Source organism: Amborella trichopoda, chromosome 3, assembly GCF_054954075.1.
Source record: "Amborella trichopoda isolate Santa Cruz 75 chromosome 3, AtrichopodaSantaCruz75HAP2 v2.0, whole genome shotgun sequence".
Classification (NCBI taxonomy): domain Eukaryota; kingdom Viridiplantae; phylum Streptophyta; class Magnoliopsida; order Amborellales; family Amborellaceae; genus Amborella; species Amborella trichopoda.
In genome coordinates this window covers 10,039,610-10,061,968 of record NC_142338.1, presented here as the reverse complement: position 1 = coordinate 10,061,968, position 22,359 = coordinate 10,039,610, and the positions used below count along the sequence as shown (strand labels likewise).

Genomic DNA, 22,359 nt, shown 5'->3' with positions numbered 1-22,359 from the left:
ACTTGGCAATCTCCTTTTGGCGGATTCAATGCTCAACCTCTTGCAAGTCATAGAGGTGAGATTTCCTACGAAGATATTTTGAATTGAGTCAAGACTCTTCCCTCCTATGCTTCTTCTAGTTCTAGACCAAGTTGTTCTAAACATCATAAGTTAAACTAATGCAAGATTGGACCGTGTGAAGTGGTGCTGAAGATTAATGACAATGCTTACAAATTGACGCTTCCTAACCATATTCGCACTTCAGATATTTTTTAATATCAAGCATCTCATTGTCTATCGAGGTCATACGTTTGATGACAAGCTACCAAATTCGAGGGTGAATTCTTTTGAGGAAGGGGGACTGAAGTAACCCAGATGCTACTCTCTCTTATCTAAATAAGAGAAACAAGCTTAAAGTTTACAATAGAAATCGTAGAAGGACAAATTAGTCATTGAGTCTATCATTTTATATCTTTTTTATTTTTTGAGTCTTTTTATTTACTTAGGGGGCATAAGTAGTAATTTTTATAATATTTTATTCCTTTTTAATCACTTAAAATCTTTATAATAAATGATCATACTTAGATTAGATGGATGGTCAAGATTAAGTCTTATTTTAGTATTTTTTTATATAAGGGATGTATCAAGCATAATGAATGATCATGTTGTAGACTTGTATAGAGCAGAAAGTGCCATTTCTTTTACTTGTGGTTTTTTAATCTCTCTAAGTTTGTATTTTACCCTTTCTTCTTCTCTACTAAACCCTAGCCCAAGCTACTAGGTCTGTGCCAAATTGTTAATAGCAAAATCTTTATACTATCCCTTTTTTGTGAAATTTGAAATATTTCCCACCATTTTTATATTCCACATCAGTGTTTCTTTTTTTCTTTTCTTTTTATTTTCCCCAAAATGCCCTAGGTCGGCATCTAAGCACCGAGCCCACCTGAATATTAGGTCTGGTCCACATTGAGTACCAATCCGCACTCTGGATTTGCCACAAGGTAGGTGACAGAAAGCGTGAGCAAGGCTAAAGCAGGGAAGAAAATGAGCAAATCAGGTCCCTAATGTGCAAAGAAAACTCACTTACTGGGGTCAGAACATGAGCTTAGGCCGAGTTGGCACTTGTAGCGGGAACCAGCTCTATTGAGCCCCATGGGAAATCCAGAGCATGGGACGACACTCCATGCACCGAACCGACCCCGACACTTGGGATATCAACCATGGACATTTTGAAAAAACTGAAAAAAATAAAAAGAAATGAGAAATGGACACAAAAATGTGAAAGTTACAGGATATATCTTAAGCACAGCAAAAATACATTCACACAATTTCCATGTTGATAGTTACCTCCTCGATTTAATGGGAATATCGCCGATGTTTGATAGTTGAGCATTTCAATTTTTCTGCTCTACCAAGTATAGGGAAAGCGATATGGAAAGTATCCAAGGCTGCTATTTTGAGTGAGATTTGGAGGGAAAGTAATAGACGAACTTTTGATGAGTGAGTTCTGATGACAATGCCTTCGAATGGAGAGTTCTTTATGACCTTCGGATCTGGTTTGCCATTTCAAAAGAAGGATGAGGTGATTCAAAAGTAGAGATAGTGCTTAACTCAGCAAACTTGGTGAACCAAGGGACCTTTAAGGTGTGACCGAAGATTAATTGGAGGTCCTCCTTAAAGCTGAATTTTGATAGGAGCTTTTTGTTATTTGGGCTAGCAAGTTGTGTCAGCCAATCATGCAAAGATCTCGTCTCCTTTGCCGGGATTGAAAATATTTAAAGAAAGACAACTTCCAAATGTGCAGAGGTGGAAAGAGACTTGATGAATGTGATTTAGTGGTGTAACAAGGTCCCTATATTCTAAGATCGATGTGGTTAGAAATCTTGGACATTAGCAACCCTTTGGACATCCTTTAAATCATGTTTATGGAGAAACTAATACTATTGCGGATGAGCATGCAATGAGACCTTGCAGGTTTTTCGATGATTTATCTTTCTTTTGCCTTTGTGACCATGTTGTAATTTGAATTTTCAACTAAATTATGAACCTTGTCAAAAAAAAAAAAATTACATCCTCAGGAGAATAAAAAGAGTTGTTTATTAATACATGTATCATTCACAAGTAATCAATGGAGATGACAATGAATATTTTTTAAATACATTGAAAAGAAAATAAATTGTCTACAAAAACACCATTTACTTTTTGTACAAAAAAATCACAATTATTCCCACTCATTAGATGTCAAATAAAAATATCTTGAAAGTTAGCTACAAAATTCCAAAAAAAAGTTTAAAACTGTGCCTAATCAAGGACACTCTTACAACCATCTAACCCTACTCCATCTCTGTTTCTCACATTCTAACTTTGTTATCTTTGTGTCACCCTCCAGACACCATGGAAAATTATTCTCTTGGTTCCGCTGGGCCTATAGTTGAGAATTCAACCATGATCTACCCCATTGTAAGTCTTGGTAAAAATTGATTATTGACGAAACTATGTTGCGATTGGGAAGATTAGATTTGCTTTTTCATGTGTGATCCCCATTTACAATGTTTATTTATGCATTATGCAACATCTAAACCGGGGCTATAAAACTCGGAATCAGACCCAAGATCACCAGGGAGTAAGTTCTGGTTCACCCAATTCAAACAGGTAATTCTTGATTTGTATCCCTGTACAGACACATAAAACTATTAAAAAATTACAAACATGGGGGATTCAGACAATTTTGGGCTTCCCAAGACTTGGACCACCCCCACCAACCTATTCTGGTTCAGTTCAAACAGGCGATTCGGCACTATCAGGGCAACTTTCAAAACCCTGATCCACACTATTCACCAAAAGTTTGCCATGAAAGATACTCTCAAAATTATGCCACTATTTATCGGAAATCAACTGGTGTAGCGAGATATTCCAACAAAATATTAAACCATTACTTTTTGCCTTCTGGAAGGAAAAACCAGAGCACGTTCTATTATTTACACGTTACAGTTCCATCATGCTGAATGCAGATCAGACAGCAAACAAAGCGTCCCAAAACTTTCACCCATCAAAAAAGCAAACGAGAAAATCAAAGACAGATTTGAGTATACCCAATATAACTGATATCATCGTAGTCCTCCAGCCACGAAGCCCAACGTGTTCAAGGATGACACTCATGACACCTGTGTGCTGATTTTCAGAGAGAAATAAATGAAGATCAGCAAACAAGAATAGATATTCCATTATACTCTCAGAGGAAAATGGCCACCTCATTTACTGCTCAGATGTTACACTACTTGAGTTTTGCTTTTAGCCGCCTGAAGCATTTCTACTATCAGAGTCTTCACATCCCTGCAAAAGCAAGAAAATAAGGGAATATTTTATTATAGTGATGGATACAAACAAATAGAAACAAGGTAAGAACATCAAAAGGGCATTTGGTCTAGTGGTATGATTCTCGCTTTGGGTGCGAGAGGTCCCGAGTTCAATTCTCGGAATGCCCCATTTTTTAACCTAGCAAACAAGAGAACAGGGAGGACCTTTCTTTTTTTTTCTTGGGGTGTGGGGAGAGTGGGGGTGTGCGATTGGGGGGTGTTGGGTTTAATAATAGCTAAAAAGCAAATACAAGCAAGGAAAAGGGCATCAAAACGGGCATTTGGTCTAGTGGTATGATTCTCGCTTAGGGTGCGAGAGGTCCCGAGTTCAATTCTCGGAATGCCCCAGGTTTTTAAACCTGCCAAATAAGGGAAAGGGAACTGCTATTTTCCCCATTTTTACCCTAGCAAAGAAGAGAATATGAAGAGAAAAAGGAGGCAAAACAGCTGTGTTCAATTTGATTGGCATTGTTCAGGCCTTTAACTCTTTTTTTATTTATTGGTAGGCTAATTCTTGTTTTTCTATTATATTTACCAAATTGTTAATGTTTGTTTTCCATACTATGTCCATGAAAACCCAAGCATGATAATTTATAAAAAAGTCATGCACATGTTGTCTCCTTGATTCCCTCTACTCAAAATCTGAGCTGGAAACATTAGTATTAACTTAATAGTACAGAAACAATTGAATATAAACCAGGCTATGTCATTGTTTACAATTTTGAGAAAGAAACTCTTACTTTATTCTTATCAATGCAGAAAATGATGCAGAGAGAGGGGGCATTTTGTTCATAAAACAGCATAAGGACGTAGTCCCTCCCTCTTCAGTTATGCCAAAAATATGAATGGAAATGGAAAATGTAATCAAGAGGAGGAAAAATAAAGGGGAATAACTAATTCTAATGAATCTGAAACCAAAGAACATCAACATGTACGCATGTTAAGTAAATTTAGTCCAATAAAGTTGAAAGAAATGGATGTATCAGTCACTATTTTTGCTGTGTACTGGAATGGAATTAGAAAGGTACTTTGGCCATTCCACAAAATGCAATAAAAAATTAGCACTCCTTATGCTGCTAATAAAAAGGGGCAAACGAAAAAGAAGTAGGATGGCAAATGAGGGAACAAAGAGACATCAACAAAATTTTAAGAAATAATGGATAACAAGGTGAGATGAATCAGAGGACTGGTATCCAGAGCCTTTGGATGACCCCAATGTACAAGGTACATTTAAAAACCTAGCTCGATTCTTTTATTAATAAAAGAAAGGAAAGCAGATTTAGTGCGGCCATTATGATCATTGTGAGTATGTTATTTGCTTTCCAGAACTCCTCATTTTTGCCATGGAAGAGAAGCACTGCAGAATAGGGCCAATTTGCCAAAGACTTGAGGTTTCTATTGGCCATAGACTTGAGATTTCTCCTTTAAAATATTAAAAATCAAGGTTTTTTATGAGAGTTTTCTGTTTTTTCCTAAAATATTGCCATACTCTGACAATGTTTCGTATTTTCTCGATATTTTCAAATGTAACGGATGTTTCACCAATAGATTGAAAATACTGGGTGGGTTCCATTCACTTTAATTTGGAGCCCCAAGCTGAAGAATTTAGCCTCTTCGGCTGAATTGAAGAGAATCTAAAAACACTGGCTCAGGCTGTGGGTGGGTGTGGGGAGAGACGGAGCATCTTTTGGGTGTTTCAGGACATTTTAGGGGTGCAGTTGGCATATGGATGCATCCGTAGCTGTAGAGGTAAGGTGCACCTTAAAATTTTAGCATGGTATATAATTTTGATATAAAATGTTTTTAGGATTATCTCAAAATCTATTTTTATATCTAATTATAAAATTTTAAATTTCTAAAATGGTTAAAATCAAGTAGATCTATAAACATAAGAAAATCTTGAAAATGAACGGTGTAGATAATATGTTGTAATATGCACTATTTCTGAGACTTAAAATCTTCTTTTATTTTTCATGGTCATACATCTCGATATCGATGAGTTTTTCAACATTAAAACTACCTTTTCCGATGGATTTTGAGGTGCATCCGTAGTTCTACATTATAAGGTTGCATCCTTATATAAACTTTTTCCTTAATTCAATGTCACAATTATATCATTTAGAAAATAAATAAATCCTAGAAGGTATCTGTTATAGAGAAGCATGGGCCTGATTAAATCGGACACAATCTATAATGCTAAAGATTCCCCCATGAGTAATTTACGTACGAACACAAAAAAAAAAAGAAGGAAATTACGAGTTGGTCAATTTTGGGTGAAGATTATGTAGGTCGGTCAACCCTTTTCCAAACTTGCCCATCAGTCCAACGATGCCATACTCGAACCGCTTTTAAATTATTATTTTTTAGGTTTTTCGTTGGTAGGGCGGTGCCCTAGTGTGAGGGGCAGTGCTCAGTCCAAAAGGCAGCCCGAGGTTGGCATCCTCGAACCACCTTATTTCTCAGCAAACAAATGAGCTAATGCGGTCTGAGGATGCCAACCTCAGACTGCCCTGAAGAGCACCAGAGAAGGCGTTCTGAGAATGGGCAACTCAGACCGCTTTGAAGAGCACCACAAAAGGCGGTCCGATGATGCTAACATCGAACCGACTGGGCATTGCCCCAAACATTAGGGCACATCCCTATTATCAAAAAAACTAAAAAAAAAAAATTTAAAAGGCAGTCTGAGGATGGTATCCTCAGACTCAAGGGCAATTTTAAAAAAAATAAAAAATCTTAGGTTGACCAACCTTCAGCGTAATTTTAACCCAAAATTGACTCATTTCGTTTTTTTTTGTTTTTTTCTTTTGGTGTCCGTAAGTAATTCACTCTTCCCCCATAGATGCATGCGTCATTCTCATGGTGCCTTAACTATATAAATACTTCTGATAAAATCAGATGCAGTATGTCCACTCGAATGTTTTTGTTTTCCTTCATATGGGCTGCCTCATGCTTCTAATTAAAAATTTCAGGAGTTTTAAAAATACTTACTTCCTATCCTCTGCACGTCTAGGAAATGGTATGCGAAGTTTAAATGTCTTCCCTTGATAACCAGCCTAGAGAATCAACATGAAAAGAAACAAATAAGACCTCATCACAATATTATTCCTATATGAACACATGCACCCTGGACACGTGCACTCATACGCACATGTCCAGTGATGCACATGCATGCTCAAACTTGATGCAAGCCAATAATGCTGCTTCAGACCACATAAATAGATTCCCCTAAAATAAGATAGAAGAAACTCGCGCAACGAGAAGCCTGAAAGGAAGAAAACTGAAATCAAATAGCAAATTTTGCAATGAAATTAAAAGTACCTTTACATTGAAGCCAAAACTATCCAAATCCAGCATCTGAGCAAAATCTACCTGAAAATATCCCAACATTAGGAATCACACAAATCTACAGGTAAAATTAAGAGCCACATACATGTGTAATCATTCAAGAAACATGCACAAATACATACTGAATCCAGAGGGTATCTATTCAATAAAAGTTCAACTACTAAAGAGGAAGGTCTATTGTAGTCCAATGGAGTATAGAAACTGCAGTCCGTGATGGTCATGATGGTCCAATGAAGTGATGTGGAGAGAATGGGACCCACCATTATGTTCACGTCTGTTATGGTGGGACCCTCTCTATTTCTGTAACTGTCTTCATCAGACAGCCATCCCCCACAATGGACTATGGTGTTCCACAGTCAGATGGACTATACCATACTTCACCTTGCTACATGTCAGTCATCCATACGAATTGCAGTCATTTGAACCTTAAACTATCAAAACCAAGGAGAAAACACTATTGTCTACAAAATTGAAATGCCATGTATACTCTCACATGCATGATCAAAAGAGTTAAGATGTAAATGTCATGAAAAATTCCTTTAACAAACTTCCCTGGAAAAGTAATTGCGGGTCTCTTAATGATACCTTCATTTCTAACAACCGATTCCAGTAGTAAGTTCAATCGTGAACAACAGGAATAAGGGGAGTTTGATCATTATTAACATAGATGGCCGTACAAAGAGCAAAAAAATTGGAGTCACCTTTTTGAAAGGAAACCAAATAACTTCTCATCAGTTTTACTATTAAACTTTGAATATGAGATCAAAAACTGATACAGGATCACTTTCATGAATTTCCAGATACATATTACAACATGCACGATTCAATTTTTCCAAATGTTAAAATCAGTGTTGATGCTTATAAAAGTATAATCACTTACGGAGACTGATGTCGAGTACTGTACAATTGCTTTGGTATCTTCTGAGTGGTCCCTATTCATGTGGGACTTTGCAGATTGATCAAGAGTTAGCAGGAACAAACACCAAATGATAAAAATCAATATTCAAAAAATAGCAAATACATAAAGAGAAATAAAGTAAGTAACATACAGTAACAGGTGCCGCAAACTGAGATATTGGGTCAACAGTTGCTGATTTGAATTGCTCTCCACTAAATTCTGGGACGACAGAAATAACACATTTATTGGAAAACTGGTAAACATCAAAAACTTCAACATGATCTTAAGTCCTAACCATTTAGTGAAAAGTCATCCTGAACTATAACCGAAATATAACTGTTAATGTCAAAAATAAATTTCATAAAATCCAAGATCCAGAACCCTACCTCCTGACCCTAATAAAGCTGTTGCAACCCCAGAAACATAGCGTACAACTTTTGGTTCAATTCGAATAAATTGGAAGTCCCCAAAGTCAACCTATCATTTTTTTCTGGTTTCTTTCAGTGAGTTATCTGAGACACATCAATCGCTAAACAAGATGCATACAATACAAGCACTCCGGAAACAATACTTAAAATTACCCAGAAGGCTCCAGGATGCGTTTTCAAATATGCAGCACGAACAAGCTCTCTTTTATCTTCAGAAACCTAAAAGTAATGCATACCAAAAATATTAACCATTATATAACAAGACAATGTCATACTGTAACATAACACCAGATAAGTAAGACCCACATTCCAAAAATCTAAAAGGAGAAGAAAAAAACATACTCATTGAATCCCAAATAATGTGATAGTAGTAAAAATAGTTTGTCCAAATGCCTGAGTGAATCTTTTAAAACTAAAATGATATTAATGTGAACAAAATTATCTCTTTACTTTTTATTTGATATGGTGTTTACACTTTTGACGTGGTAAATGGGTCCCACTTGGCAAAACCAAATCTTGGATCACAAACATCATCCATAAAATTCATAGGAAATATTGGGGGGCTCTCCTCCAACTTTTCAAGTGGCAATGGCCTACCACCCAGTCAGCTCCTCTCCTCTTTACCTCCCACCACATTTGCCCTGGCCCAAAGCAGGTATTCTCCTGTGGAAGGCATTAGTGGCTGCTGCACTTTGGGTCATATGGACCGAGAGGAACAGTAGGATCTTTCGACGAGAAAGATCCTTGCCGGCTTCTCTATTTGACAAGATCAAGTCCATGGTCGTATTCTGGGTGACAAACCATAAACACTTCAAAGGCCTTCCTCATTCCGCCTTCTTCCAGGATTGGGAAACCATAATTCATTCAACACAGGCTCATATTCCTCGTGCCTCCCATTGGAGGCCACCAATCCCAGGGCAGACCAGTCACCAAATTGAATTTTGATGGTTGCTCCCTAATAACCGTTGTCCCTCTACGATTGGTGGACTTTTCAGGGACCACAATGGTCACATCCTTGCCTCATTCTCCAAGAATATTGGACACTCTAACTCCCATACGGCAGAGGCCCTCGCTTTTCTTGAGGGTTTCAGACTGTTTAACCCACAGTGGAGCCAATCGCTAGTAGTTGAGGGCAACTCCAAGAACGTCATATGATGGGTTCCCAGTTTCTCTCCTCACCCTTGGTCTTTGAAATCACTCATATATGCAGGGACATGGACATCTCTTGGAAGCATATCTGTTGGGAGGCCAACCAACAAGCTGACTCTCTTGCTAAGGACGCCACCTTATTAGCTCTACATAACTCTCCCGTCTTTATAGCTTTTACTATGGCAGTTTTTTGGAACTTGATAGTTTTTTGTACAGGGCTTCCCCTTTCAGGGGTAGCCTTTATACCTCTGTATAGTGCTCCTATCCTGTGGGAGCTTTTTTGTATATAGAGCTCCCAGTATGTGGGATGCCTATTTATTTATACATATGTACTTCTCTACCCTCAATAGAACAGAACAGTTAACTTCTTCAGAAAAAAAAACAACATCCATAAAATTGAATAGAGCCAAACATAAATACCCCTTGAAAAAGATGTGAAGTATCTTTCAGGGTAATTGACTTGTTCCAGAATGTTTTTTATCTCATTGAACTGCAAAAAATAATATGAATTTCCCTAATATACAATTTATCATGCAAACAGCTACGATGGAGGAATCATTTCAAATTATTAAGTAGCAATCATCTCATGATGTTTCATATCCCAAGTTAGGTTTACTTAGTAACTCAATATGGGCCCATTTGTTTAATTTAACTAATCTGTTGTGTGCATGATGGTATTCAAGGTAGATAAGTTTAAAAATTTTGAAAATCCTTTGATGCAAATATACTATTAACAGTTTGTATTTCGTACTAGAAAGCCTTCAAGGAAGAAGCCTAGATATAGGAAATTCATAACCACTAGAACGATAGCCACTAAACTAACTAAAAGACAAGGAACTATCAATGGAATGGCATGTACATGACTGAATAGGTATGCACACATGACAATGACCGCAATACTCTGAAAAGACAGAAAAAGAAGTGTTGTTAAGGAACTTGCATAGGTCTACTACAATATCTTACTATGAAATCTCGATGCTGACTCTAAGTTCTTATTCTGGCACTGAGTTATGTTTTTGTCTCCAATACTCAAAGAGAAAAGTGATGCAAACATGAAACTAATAGCCACCTCAATAAATTCACATATTTAAAGGAAATAGGGGTGTCAAACAAGCCAAACAAGCTCACAAACAGGCTTGGCTAGGGTTGTGATGAGCCAAGCGTGAATAGTTGACAAGCTAAGCCAAGCTGAGCCCTCTAGCTCATTTATCAAACAAGCCAACCTCAAGCTGAGACAAGCTCGGCCAAAGCTTGTTTAGTTTATTATTCTTATATATAATACGAAAACTATACCACAGATATTATTTTGACTTCATATCAAACAGGACATTCAAGCTCTCATATTATATAATATAGGTGTTCTATTATATATTGCCTTCTTATAAGGCTCGTGCTTAGTTTTTTATTGCTTGCCTTTGCTTGTTTATGGGCTTGTTTAAGTAAACAAGCCAAGCCCAGGCTGAGCTCACCTTCCGTTAATCAAGCCAAGCTCAAGCCGTTTGGCCCAAGCTCGAGTCAATCTCAAGCCTAGCTGAAGCTTGCCCTCTAGTGCAAGCCATGCTTGAACGTGCCCAATCTTGGCTAGGCTCAGTTCTTTGACACTCCTCAATGGAAAGTGTCAAGCGTACAGAACTGCCAAAGGCCATGACTGCAGCCCTATTTAGCACCGTGCACGCTCAAGTGCCTCTTTCAGGCTTGCATGGCATATCAAGTTTCTTATTACAACTGTAAGGGCCTAGAGACACTACTTTCCGAAGCTTTTGCACTAGTTCTTTCAGCTCTTAAACAGAATCTTTCTATATTCTCCAAGGTCAGTCATAATCCATGCATCAAGAAGAAGTACTGGATATATAGATAAGGTCAACCAAAATACTCTTAAAAGTTAAAACATACCAAGTTAATAGAAAATCGCAATATTGACTCTAACTTAATAAAATCCAAGGTTTGAAAGCATAGACTCAGAGCAGAACTCGGTAGTTCCCCGACCTGAGTTGACTCAACGAGACTTGGCGAAGTCTTTTTAAAAATATATTAAAATAATGGACTTCAACAAGTTACATTACACTCCTGCAGGATATCATGTCAAACTTGGTTTAAGTCCTAATTCAACTCATAGAGGTTTAATACCCTTAGAAAATTCACAATGCTACTGCAAGAGCAAGAAATATCATTATACACAAGCTACCATTGGGATTGAACATAATTTTTGCAAGCCTTCTTTTGGAGAAGTTGGTTTTTTGTTGCTTGATTTCGATATCTAGAAGCATTTAGCTGTATTGACATCTCATCATTGTAATTCCACCAGATGACTGTAAAGTATCAGATCAGATGAATATGTCAGATTTGCAACCCTAGGTTTTGAAAAGAAGAAGAAGAAGAATTCTAACCCACAGTTGCACAGCTAACCATGCATTCGCAATATCAGTGATCAGAAAAAAAAATATTATAAAATGGTAAAAGATATTATAGAAAATGTAAAGGTAGCAAGTCAAATAACATTATTATGATTAATGACTGATTCATAAAGCAGAGATCCAAGAAAGATATTACTCACTACAATAATTAAAAAATTACCAATCAATGTTGCCAGGATGGGACCAGTGACTGAACTAGTAAGGCACCGATCAGGTCCGACCAGCTGGTCCAGACTGGTTCAACATGATAGGTCAACTAATTTAAAAAACTATAAAAAATAAATGAAAAAATCCAAAAAAAAAAAAAGGAAAATTGTAAAAGCCCTTAAAAAAAGTAAAACTGAATAAAAATGCACAAACAAATTTTTCATTCTTTTCATTGTCAGTTTCAAAGTGATTTTACAAAATAAAAAACGTTAAGACGCCTGAAAAACTGAAAATGCAAAAAAAAAAAAAAAAAAAAAAAAAGAGGAAAAGGTAAAGCACAAAAGCGAAAAAAAAAACACAACTTTCAATTTTTCATTCTTAAGGGCTTTTACATATTGTAAAATCCATTCAAAAATCGAAACTAAAAATACAAAAACAAATTTTCATTCCACTTTGAGTTTTTAAGTTCTTTTACAAAACAAAATTTGCGGGAGCCCTTAATAATCAAAAAGGCAAAAAAAAAAAAAAAAAAAGAGAAATGCGCAAAAGAGGAGAAAATGCAAAAAAACCTAAAATTCACAAAACAAGAGCATTAAAATTTAAATAACCAAAAATATTTTTCAACATTTTTGCTTTCTTTTAAAATCCAAAACAAATAAAACTAAGAACAGATCACAGGCACTTACTTGGGGTTTGAATACTATGGATGGCCAGATTTTGATAGGGGAAGTTGCCTAAAGTTTGCCGTAAACTTTGGGTTTCCTCGATTGAGAGAGAGAGAGTTGCCAAATCTTTTCTCTCTCTCTAAAAGTGTTTTCTATACCTAAAAACCCACCTTAACATCTCATTTTACTAAAACCCTAATACAAACAAAAAGTATGGAAAAAAATAAAGGGATTTTATTTAGAATATCAAAATACAAAGGTCAAAATTGACCTTTTCTATTCTTATCAAGACCAGCCAGTTTGGTCCTGCACCAGCAGATCGACTGATCCAAACATAGGACCGGCCCGTCCATTCATGAACGGTTTGACAGACAAGCCAGATTAAGGGATCTGACAGGATCGGCCAAGGCAGCAATTGACAAGTTCCCAGCTCAAACCGACCAATCAGTCCGATTTAGACAACAATTGTACCAATTTCATGTTTAGTATTAAAACGAAACAACCATAAAGAAATAAAGGATCACGAACTTACAGAAATAGCATCGCCATGCAATGTAATTACTAAATCAGTCCTATCTTCAGGGTCCTTTGCAACAAGTAATGAGCACTTTGGATTGGCTAACAAGTCCTGGAAATAAGCAAGTCTTCAGACAACTTTGAATTTCTCCAAAATGCATGGAATATTAGACTAATATTCAAAAAAGATATAAAGTACCACATTTGAGCAAAGCCATGAGGATCACATACTAGATCTCTTATTACAAGTTGCTAATTCTCAGAAAAGAATTTAAGAAACTGCATCTAAATTACACCTTTGTATGGACTGCCAAGCTGCTGATTGCTAATATTGGAGCGCCATCACTATCACAAGCAAAATCAACCATTGATCCAGATGGATAGCCCACATGCTTCTGCGAAGGCAATTAGCAAATGTATGATGTAAAGGAAGCATGCCAATACATATTTAAAGAATGATGTACACATTGTATCACAACAAGAACTGAATAACTTTAGCTAGAGTTGGACATAAATTATGTCAACTGGAACCATCAGACACAGCTTTGGAACAAATGTGAAACTACAACTTTCCATACAACAATTCAACAAACAAATTATTACGTGCTAATAATCTGATTATTACAGGAGAGAGAATTTCAAAAGTCAATACAACAAGAGGTTTTATACTACGAAAATTTATAGGGCATTTTTGCTTGATTTCACATTCGAAATTTCAAAACCCTAAATATCTAAACCAGGATCGTCCGGAGACAGTATTGTAGTCTGCCGTGTGTTGTGCAAATTTCCAAAACATGTCCCTTGGAAGTTGCAAGTTTTTTCATAGTTCTGCCACAAAGAATTATAAATGAACATCTTCAGCATAGAGGTGTTAATTAGCATTATAAATGAACATCTTCAGCATAGAGGGTGTTAATTAGCATACTTGAGTTTTCAATGCAAGGATAAGGAAGAGACAATAGACCATCTCTGAGTTCAATGTAGTTATACACAGAGGTATATTGCCAGTACTTGACACTGCATGGGCTACGAATGATTCCTTCCTTGGTTTAGTGCAAGTGTTGGGCAGGAAAAGATGGTAGGAAGTTTCTTTGGCAGTCAAGCTTCATGATCACCGTCTAGAAAATTTGGATGTACATGAGTTCTGATAGAGATAAATGAATCAAGAGATGTTGGTTGAGGTGATTAAATATTCCCTACTGTAAATCAGGTGAGGGAAAGGGAGCTGCAAGAATTATGAGTACAGAAAAACTGGGAGGAAATGTGGATCATATTCCTCAATATTTTCCTTGTGCGTTTTTACTAAAAGAAACAGTTACTTCCCTTTGTATTATTTATTGCAGAGAGGAAAAAAAAAAATTGGCCATCCTCATGGATAAACTTGATGAATTCTCAGTGCAATTCTTCCAACAAATCCCCATGAACATTGGAAGTGAAGCTCTGTAATCCCCATGAACATTTGATTCATCAATTAATAAAGCTATACAATTGTTTGAAGATGTTAATGCTCTGAATTTGGGCCCTAGATCTGATTTGCATCTTTTGGTTCATATATTATTCCTTTTATGTGAAAGTTCCTCATAATATGGGAGGATCCTTTTTTATGCATTAACATCTAAATCTTTGGCATCATAAGAATTTCATAAACATCATTTAGAACAATAAAACACTAACAGTTTTGCCCATTAATTTAGTGGGGAATATAATCCCTTATGAGATCCAAACTTTTCTTAATGATCATTTTATTTTTCAGCAAGGACCATATCGTCCTAAGCCATAACCGGGAATATCTTTTTTATTTTCTATAAAAATTAGGGCAATTACCAAAAAATCCTCTTTTTCAAAAATCATGAAACTATGTCTATAACCACTTCTATTGCCCCCGCCCCCACAAAAAAAAGGCAAGCTTTCTATGCTTCCCCTACAGCATAAAACTTATATTCTTCCCCTTATCTAGCCGTCCATTCTAAATGGAGGGATAAGATTGTCCCAATCACAATGTCACGTCTCTATACTATTTTATTTTTTATTTTTTTTCTATAAACTATTTTAACACCAAATTTTGTATGTCCAATCCTCTATTAAACTTGCACCAGCGAAAAATATAAAAAAAATATTTCTAATAAAATAAAATGACCAAAATACCCCTGAAAGTTTCAAAGGGTATTTTGGTCATTATATTTTATCAAAAATTTATTTTTAATATTTTTTATATGTGCGCCCCAATGAGAAGATGGCACATACCAAATTTCATATTCATACAATTTGTATAAAAATAAAATAAAAATAAAATACTTTGAGACGTCGGATCTAAGATCAAACGGTGAGTGGCTCTCTTGATCAAAATTGGACGGCTGGATAGTAGGGGAAGCATATATCTTCTATGTTGTAGGGGAAGTATAGAAACCTTTCCCCAAAAAAATATGCACTTCAAGTATCACAGTTCTATTAGAACCATGACACACCCTCTTTCACCCTCCGAAAACATTCGCCTCAATTTTCTATTTCTATCTCTGGTCCACCTCCATAGCCAGAAAGCCGCAAAGAAAAACCCAAAAAGAACACAAAACACGAAGCATCTGTTATGATGGGGAAAACCCATTTGTAGAAGAGTAAGTAAAAGCCATGATGCTTGTTTCTTACAGATTTGACCTTAGCCATTATCAGAGATACCCAAGTCTGCATTCTGAGAAAAAGGCCCTTTTCACCCAGTTGAGACCCACATTCTTATACCAGAAAGCAAGTGACCCTGAATGCAAAGAGCCCAACATTCTAGAGAGAAAAATAAAGCAACAAGAAGAGCCACAAAAGCCTCTTGGTAACCTAGTTGAAAGCCTGTTTCTGGAGAGGGAAGCAAAGAACAGAGGAGCCCGAAATCCTTTATCCTTTGTTTGTCATAGATGCAAGCCTTGGTCTAGAGAGAAATGAACCTACCACTTTTCAGAGACCAACCCTAAACCATCTCTTTGCCCTAACTGAAGCCAAATTTTATAGAGGACAGTGTACAAGAAAAACCCATCAAGCAAGCCCCTTCTCTGCCCTCCCCAAAACCCCATTTCTTGAGAGTGAGATAACCTAGCAAGAAAACCCATCAACCCCATCAATGTCATAGCCAAGACCCACATTTCTAGAGGGAGACGATGGCCCCTAAAAAACCCAACAGTAGCTATGGACAGCATTACCTCCACAACAGGCAAACTCAAGAGGGAGAAATCACCACACTCACCATTCAGGTACATGTTCCACTCCTCCATAGCCAAGCTCCTCATCTCCCTTCTCTATCTGGCCGTCCTCCTTTTCCTCATAAATCACCTTCCTCCCCTCTCTCCAACCCGATGGAAACTCACCGAAACCACCATTCCACCACTTGGGCGGCCAAGCTTGGGAAAAGTGTGAAGGCCTCTTATCAGCCAAAACCCCATTGCTCAAAACCACTCATCATGCTCATTACACAGGCCGCGGGCTTCATTGGAAGCTGAGTCTCATTCTCAATGTATCGTCATGGTCCTTTGAGCGTGCCCTGTGCAAGGGCCCTTGACCATTACACTTCTAATAGAACTGTGAAGGGCATTTTTGGTAATATATTATAAAATGTCAGAAAATGGGCATGGACGTAGATTTTCATTAAAGTGGGTATGTTTCACAAAAAGTTTAAAAAAATGGATATTTCTGATGGTTGTCCTAAAAATTAACCCCCAGAAGAATTGACTTGAACTCATTTAGTAACACATAACCAAGTAGAAAATCCTCATGTTTATCTGCATTATCTGAATGTGCCGTTAGTTTTTGTACATATATTATTTGTTTTTTTGGTGGGTTGGGAGGGGTCTCTGTTGTAACTGGTGAATCACTCGTATTCAAAATTCTTTAGAAACAAAACCAGCGACGAGATACTATAATGCAGGGATACTTCAAAATGGGTACCACAGTCATAACTGATACTTCAAAATCACACATAAATGGCAAAACTGACATTTGTAGCCATGTCCGTCCATCCACAGAAGTATCTATGCATCATTTCCCATAAACACAATGTGCCAAATTGAAGAAATTAAGAGTATGATTTTGAACCTTTTTTCTTTAAGAATTAAAAAGAAAAAATTATGAATGAACAACGGCATCATGAAATCAACATGGTTATTGGACAAAGTAAGAAATTTTCACATCCCAGACCCCATGAAACAGCAAGTTAACAAACTCATGTCCACTAAAGAATCGATCACCATTGAAAAATGCCAGTTTATGAGAACCACAGGAAAACTAAAGACTATTCCATGATCTCACAAGACCAAATTCTATCAAGACCTTGTAACTTTGAATTTCCAAATCATTTACATTTTCAAAGATTTAACTCATTATGGTGCAACAGAAAGACAAGAACTCATTCAATATTTTCCATCCATTATAAAGTTAATGCTACATTAAACACAAGACATCTTTGATGTTTTATGTTCATTTAGTGAACAGAAAGTGCAGCTCAAGTCAGTGAATATCAACCATTGCCCTCTTACCTACTTTAGCACAAAAAAAGAATTACATACAGGTTTCAAAACAAAACACCTGAGAAAATGTAGAGAGCATGCCTCGGGTGCTGCGATCAAATAGTGTACGAACTTCTTCAAGTGGTGGGAGTCGAGTAGCTGACTCCTGCAGGGATAAAAAAAGATCTAAACTGATATCCAAGATCTGTAAAGAAGCAAACTTATCAGTAAGACTTCATACATGAAAAATTAGAAGCATGTACCTGATGAGCCTTAATAAGGTGAGAGAAGTTACCGTCCTCATTCACTTCATCAGATATCACAGCCTGCAAAATAAGACAATCATTATATTCCAATGACCTATTAGGCCACTAATCTCTATAACTAGTTAGCACACGAAACTGTTTTCTAGTGACACATTAATTGCAACTCAAATGTACATGATAAGCTCAATGCTCGACAAACATAAATCACGCATCAAAGGTTATAAAAATAATCAGATACTAAAATCAAACATTAGTGGCATTTTATTGAAAGATTGGATTTCTATCCCAGGCAAGAATTGCCAGCCCACAGCATCCAGTTCAAGTAGTCCCGGAAATTGAGCCCGTAAAATGAAGTAATTAGTAGGTCTGATTGAGTCATTTGAATCTAAATATGTAGAGACAGAGTAATAAAAATGTTCGACCTGAAAATAGCAAATTAGAGAGCATTTTAACAAACTAATGGTAAATATACCAATATTAGTTTAAAAAGACTGGGTCAAAGTGTACAATCTTTCCATTAAGGAAAATACAATAAACAATGTCTCAACTTGAAGCACCCAATATAGGACCCAAAACCCAAAATAATCCAAAAAAACATTGCACAGCCCCAAGTATGGTACAAAATCTGACCACCTACTCCAAGGGAAACCGTATAGAATTCATCACACTGAAAATAAGCGATGTATAGTGATGTGCACTGTTCAGAATTCAAATCCATGGCACCACCCAAAATTCATTGTCTGCCTATTTAGCATACATATGCTAAGACAAGTATGACTAGCATAAGGTGAATGTTATCTATGAGGTGAAAGGTGTGGTTATATAGAACTCCAAAATATAAATTCAAACTTTTCTCTTTTCTGCAATTATTGAACGCTCACCTTAAATCTTGGAGCAGGGGTCTACCAGGGTTCATAGGGCCACAAAAAACCTCTACACTTCTTGCCATTAAGACCCTTGACTCGCTTGAAGAGTCCAAACCACTTTCGGCTTCTCTCACAAAGAAGACCTTAAGCTACAATACCAAGCCATCGTCAAGAAAGAGGAAATATTTTGGTACCAAAGGTCCAGAATCAAGTGGTTAAAGGCCGGGGACCTCAACACTGGATTTTTCCATAAGACGGCCAATTGCAGGTGCAGAGACAGTACCATCACACACCTACTGGTAGGAGAGAACCTATTGGACCAACCCCTAGACATAGAGCAAGCCATCCTTGGCTATTTCCAGAACCTACTCACTGCCCCCCCATTCTCGACCCCCATGGGGGACCTAGAGTTCCTCGCTCTAGCCCCTGACAAAGCTACCTAGTTAGAAAGACCCTTCTCTGAAACTGAAATTTTAGCTGCCATTTCAAACCTAGACTCAGACAGGGCCCCTAGACCCGACAGATACCCCATTGCACCCTTCAAACTCTTTTGGGAATCTTTTAGAGATGACTTTCTGAAAATGGTTGATGAATTTTTCAATAGGGGTATTATCAACAGGGCACTGAACGCCACCTTCCTCACTCTTATTCCCAAGATTGAAGGGGCTACCCAACTAAAAGACTTCCGCCCTATAAGCTTGGTAAACTCTACCTACAACCTACAATATCCTAGCCAAAGTCCTCGCCTCACGTCTCAAAGAGGTTCTCCCTCTTGTCATCTATACCTCACAAAGCGCCTTCATTAAAGATCGCCAAATTCTTGATGGGGCCATAGTTGCCCACGAGTGCATACACTCTAGAAATCTGGCCAATGTCCCAGGTATCGTGATCAAGCTGGATTGGGAGAAGGCTTATGATCACGTAGACTGGGCCATCCTAGATGAAACTCAGGCCAGGATGGGTTTCGGGATTAAATGGAGAACATGGATGAAAGCGTACTACTCGCACCCACACTTCTCTATCGTCATAAACAGCAGACCCAAGGGTTTCTTCCCTTTAACAAGAGGCCTCAGAAAGGGAGATCCCCTATCTCCCTTTCTTTTTGCTACAGCAGTTGAGGTCTTTAGTAGGTCTATTTCCAGAATGTATGCGGCTGGACGCTTGCATGGATTCCCAGTCGGACCTCGGGCTCCCAAAGTATCTCATTTCCAGTATGCATGGGAGGTAGGCTACCACCGATCAAAGCCACTCTGGCCAATATCCCGGTCTACCAAATGTCCATCTTCCACATGCCTGTGGCTGTCAGTTCCAGAATCAAACTCTTAATGAGAAGGTTTTTCTGAAGCAGAGATGGAACCAATAACAAATTCCATCTTCTTGCTTGGGATAAGCTATGCCAGTCCACGCATAAGGGGAGGACTGGGGATCAAAAATCTTAGAACTCAGAATTTGGCTCTACTGGGTAAATGGTGCTTGCACTTAACGAACCTCAGAGACCAGTTGTGGATTGACATACTCAAACACAAGTAACACCTCTCTAATACACCGTGGCTGCCGAACTGCAGGAGTAATCAAAGATCCTCAGGCAATTGGAGGTCAATATGTTATGCTTTCCATGCCTTCAAATCTAGAATCAGATTCCACCCGAGATCGGGGAACTGCATCCTTTTTTTGCATGACCTATGGTTAGGTCACACCATTGTTTTAAAAAGTGGACCGCCCAGCACCTGGGCGGCCGCCTAGGCAGTCCAAAAGGCCTGAGCACATCGCCTAGACCTAGACGGCAAAACTAGGAGGATATCCTTGGGCGCCCGCCTGAACCCCTGGGCGGCCGCCTAGGCAGTCCAAAAGGCCTGAGCGCATCGCCCAGGCCTAGGCGGCCAAACTAGGCGGATATCCTTGGGCGCCCACCTGAACCCGCCTAGGCGCCCCCCCGGGCAGCCCCCCAGGGCCTGCGTCTCGCCCAGGGGAGAAAATGCGGCTCCTTAAGGATGTTTTTGGGTCATTTTTTTACTACTAAAGGGAAAAATTGTGGGTTTTAGGTTCATTTGAAACCTAAAACCTATTAGAGGCTATTTTAGATAGAGAAAACCCCAAAACAAATTTTGTTTTTTACTAGGCCGCCCAGGTTTTGGGCGGCCTGGACCCCCCTGACCGCCTTGGTTCCGCCTGGCACTTTTTCAAACACTGGGTAACACACCTCTTAGGGACGGATTCCCGAACTCTACTCTCTAGCCAGAAATCAAGGGCCACCATAGCAGACGAAATGTTATGGGCAGGGTCCACTCGCTCGGGGAATCCAGTCTTTAGGAGGGCTCTCAACAACCATGAGATTGCGAGCTTCTCAACTTTAGCAATAGAACTCCAAACCACCTTCTTAGCACCCACAGGCCCAGATAGAATCATTTGGACACCTGCACCCTCTGGACTCTTCACAGTGTCACCCTTCTATAAAAGCCTTACTCCGCCTCCAACACTCCCCTTAGCTCCTGCTGCTACTAACGCTCAAGCTTTGGACTCCACCCCCCCAAAAAATCAAAATTTTCACATGGTTGGCTCTCTCCCAAAGAGTACTCACTGTCGATCAATTGCAGAGAAGGGGTATTCCAATCCCTAATCAATGTGTCATGTGCCTAACAGCTGAGGAAACAAATAACCACCTACTGCTGCACCGTCCTTTTGCCTACAACATATGGGGAACAATTTTAAAACTCTTCAAAGCTCAGTGGGTTTTACCGGCAGAGGTAACCTCAATCCTCTCAGCCATTAAACCTTAACCGTGGCCTAAGGCAGGGATACTTCTTTGGAGATCCTCGGTGGCAGCCACCTAATAGGCCATATGGATCGAGCGAAACAACAGAACGTTCAGAGGGGATTACTCCCCTTGGACTAAGGTATTCGACAAACTAAAGTCCTCCATTATCTTTTGGGCCACCAATCACCGCTATTACAATGGAATTCCAACCTCGGTTTTAGCCAGGATTGGTGCAATATCCTTCAAACCCATCAAGTGCGTCTACCTAGGACCACTAGGTGGAAACCACCACCATTAGGACAACTCAAACTGAACTTCAATGGATGCTCCGTTGGGAACCACGGCCCATCAGGAGTAGGAGCCATCCTTAGAGAACACATGGGTTTCGCTCTGGCCACGGTCTCCAAATTCATGGGCCACGCCAGCTCCATGGAAGCTGAAGTGCTAGCACTGTTGGAAGGCTTAAAGCTTCTAGACCCTCTCCACGTAAATTCTATTGTGGTAGAGGGAGACTCCAAGAACACCATTTCTTGGGCTCAAAAAATCTCTCTATCTCCCCCCCCATGGTTCTTGGCACACGTGTTTGATGAGATTGATCATCTATGCAGGAATATGTATGTCGTGTGGATGCATACATGGAGGGAAGGAAACCAGGATGCTGATACGCTCGCCAAAGAAGCAGTAGAGATGGCGAACAACTGACGTGTTTTGGGGTTTTGGACTTTTTTGGACAGTCCTTAGTCTTTTCTTTCGGATCAACCAGTTTTATTAAGTTGCTTTGTTCCATTGTAACCTCCTAAAAGAGGACTTGATTCTTCTTTTTTGGCTCTTATCTCCCTCGAGCATCCTACTCTGTGAATCGCCAAGGCATTTTGCACTTATCTTTTTTTTCTTCTATTAAAGGTCAACATTATCAAAACAAAAAAAAAATATAACCGGAATCTCTACTTACAATTACCACAATTCAATGCAAGTATAAACCTACTACAATCTAGGATCTTTAAATCTTACTGTCAAAATAAAACTTTATCCCAAAAAACTGAATTTAAACTTACAATTAGGAATTCAAAAACAAATATGAACCAAGAATAGAA

The 22,359-nt window shown here is 38.4% G+C and overlaps 1 protein-coding gene and 2 non-coding genes across 8 annotated transcripts in view; 2 read left to right on the top strand and 1 right to left on the bottom strand.

Moving 5' to 3' along the window:
• Window positions 1–2,890: 2,890 nt before the first annotated feature.
• LOC18448805 (FMN binding protein) overlaps window positions 2,891–22,359 on the bottom strand; it is a 29,283-nt gene continuing 9,814 nt past the window's right edge. The window contains exons 2-13 of one of the 6 annotated variants that reach the window (XM_011630486.3): window positions 17,642–17,704; window positions 17,458–17,544; window positions 13,194–13,292; window positions 12,914–13,009; window positions 8,160–8,225; window positions 7,965–8,055; window positions 7,730–7,797; window positions 7,561–7,626; window positions 6,654–6,704; window positions 6,324–6,388; window positions 3,230–3,312; window positions 2,891–3,150 (exon numbers count right to left, since the gene is read on the bottom strand). In XM_011630486.3, coding sequence (XP_011628788.1) covers window positions 3,249–3,312; window positions 6,324–6,388; window positions 6,654–6,704; window positions 7,561–7,626; window positions 7,730–7,797; window positions 7,965–8,055; window positions 8,160–8,225; window positions 12,914–13,009; window positions 13,194–13,292; window positions 17,458–17,544; window positions 17,642–17,704 — 816 coding nt within the window. In that variant the 3' untranslated portion in view covers window positions 2,891–3,150; window positions 3,230–3,248. Of the gene's footprint in view, window positions 3,313–6,319; window positions 6,389–6,653; window positions 6,705–7,560; window positions 7,627–7,729; window positions 7,798–7,964; window positions 8,056–8,159; window positions 8,226–12,913; window positions 13,010–13,193; window positions 13,293–16,123; window positions 17,545–17,641; window positions 17,705–22,359 lie in introns of those variants that run through there. The other 5 variants (XM_088863288.1, XM_088863289.1, XM_088863285.1 and 2 more) reach the window with 5 other exon arrangements.
• TRNAP-UGG (transfer RNA proline (anticodon UGG)) lies at window positions 3,393–3,464 on the top strand. Its single transcript has one exon. It is a non-coding gene; the product is annotated as a tRNA-Pro (tRNA).
• Window positions 3,611–3,682, top strand: TRNAP-AGG (transfer RNA proline (anticodon AGG)). The gene has a single exon. It is a non-coding gene; the product is annotated as a tRNA-Pro (tRNA).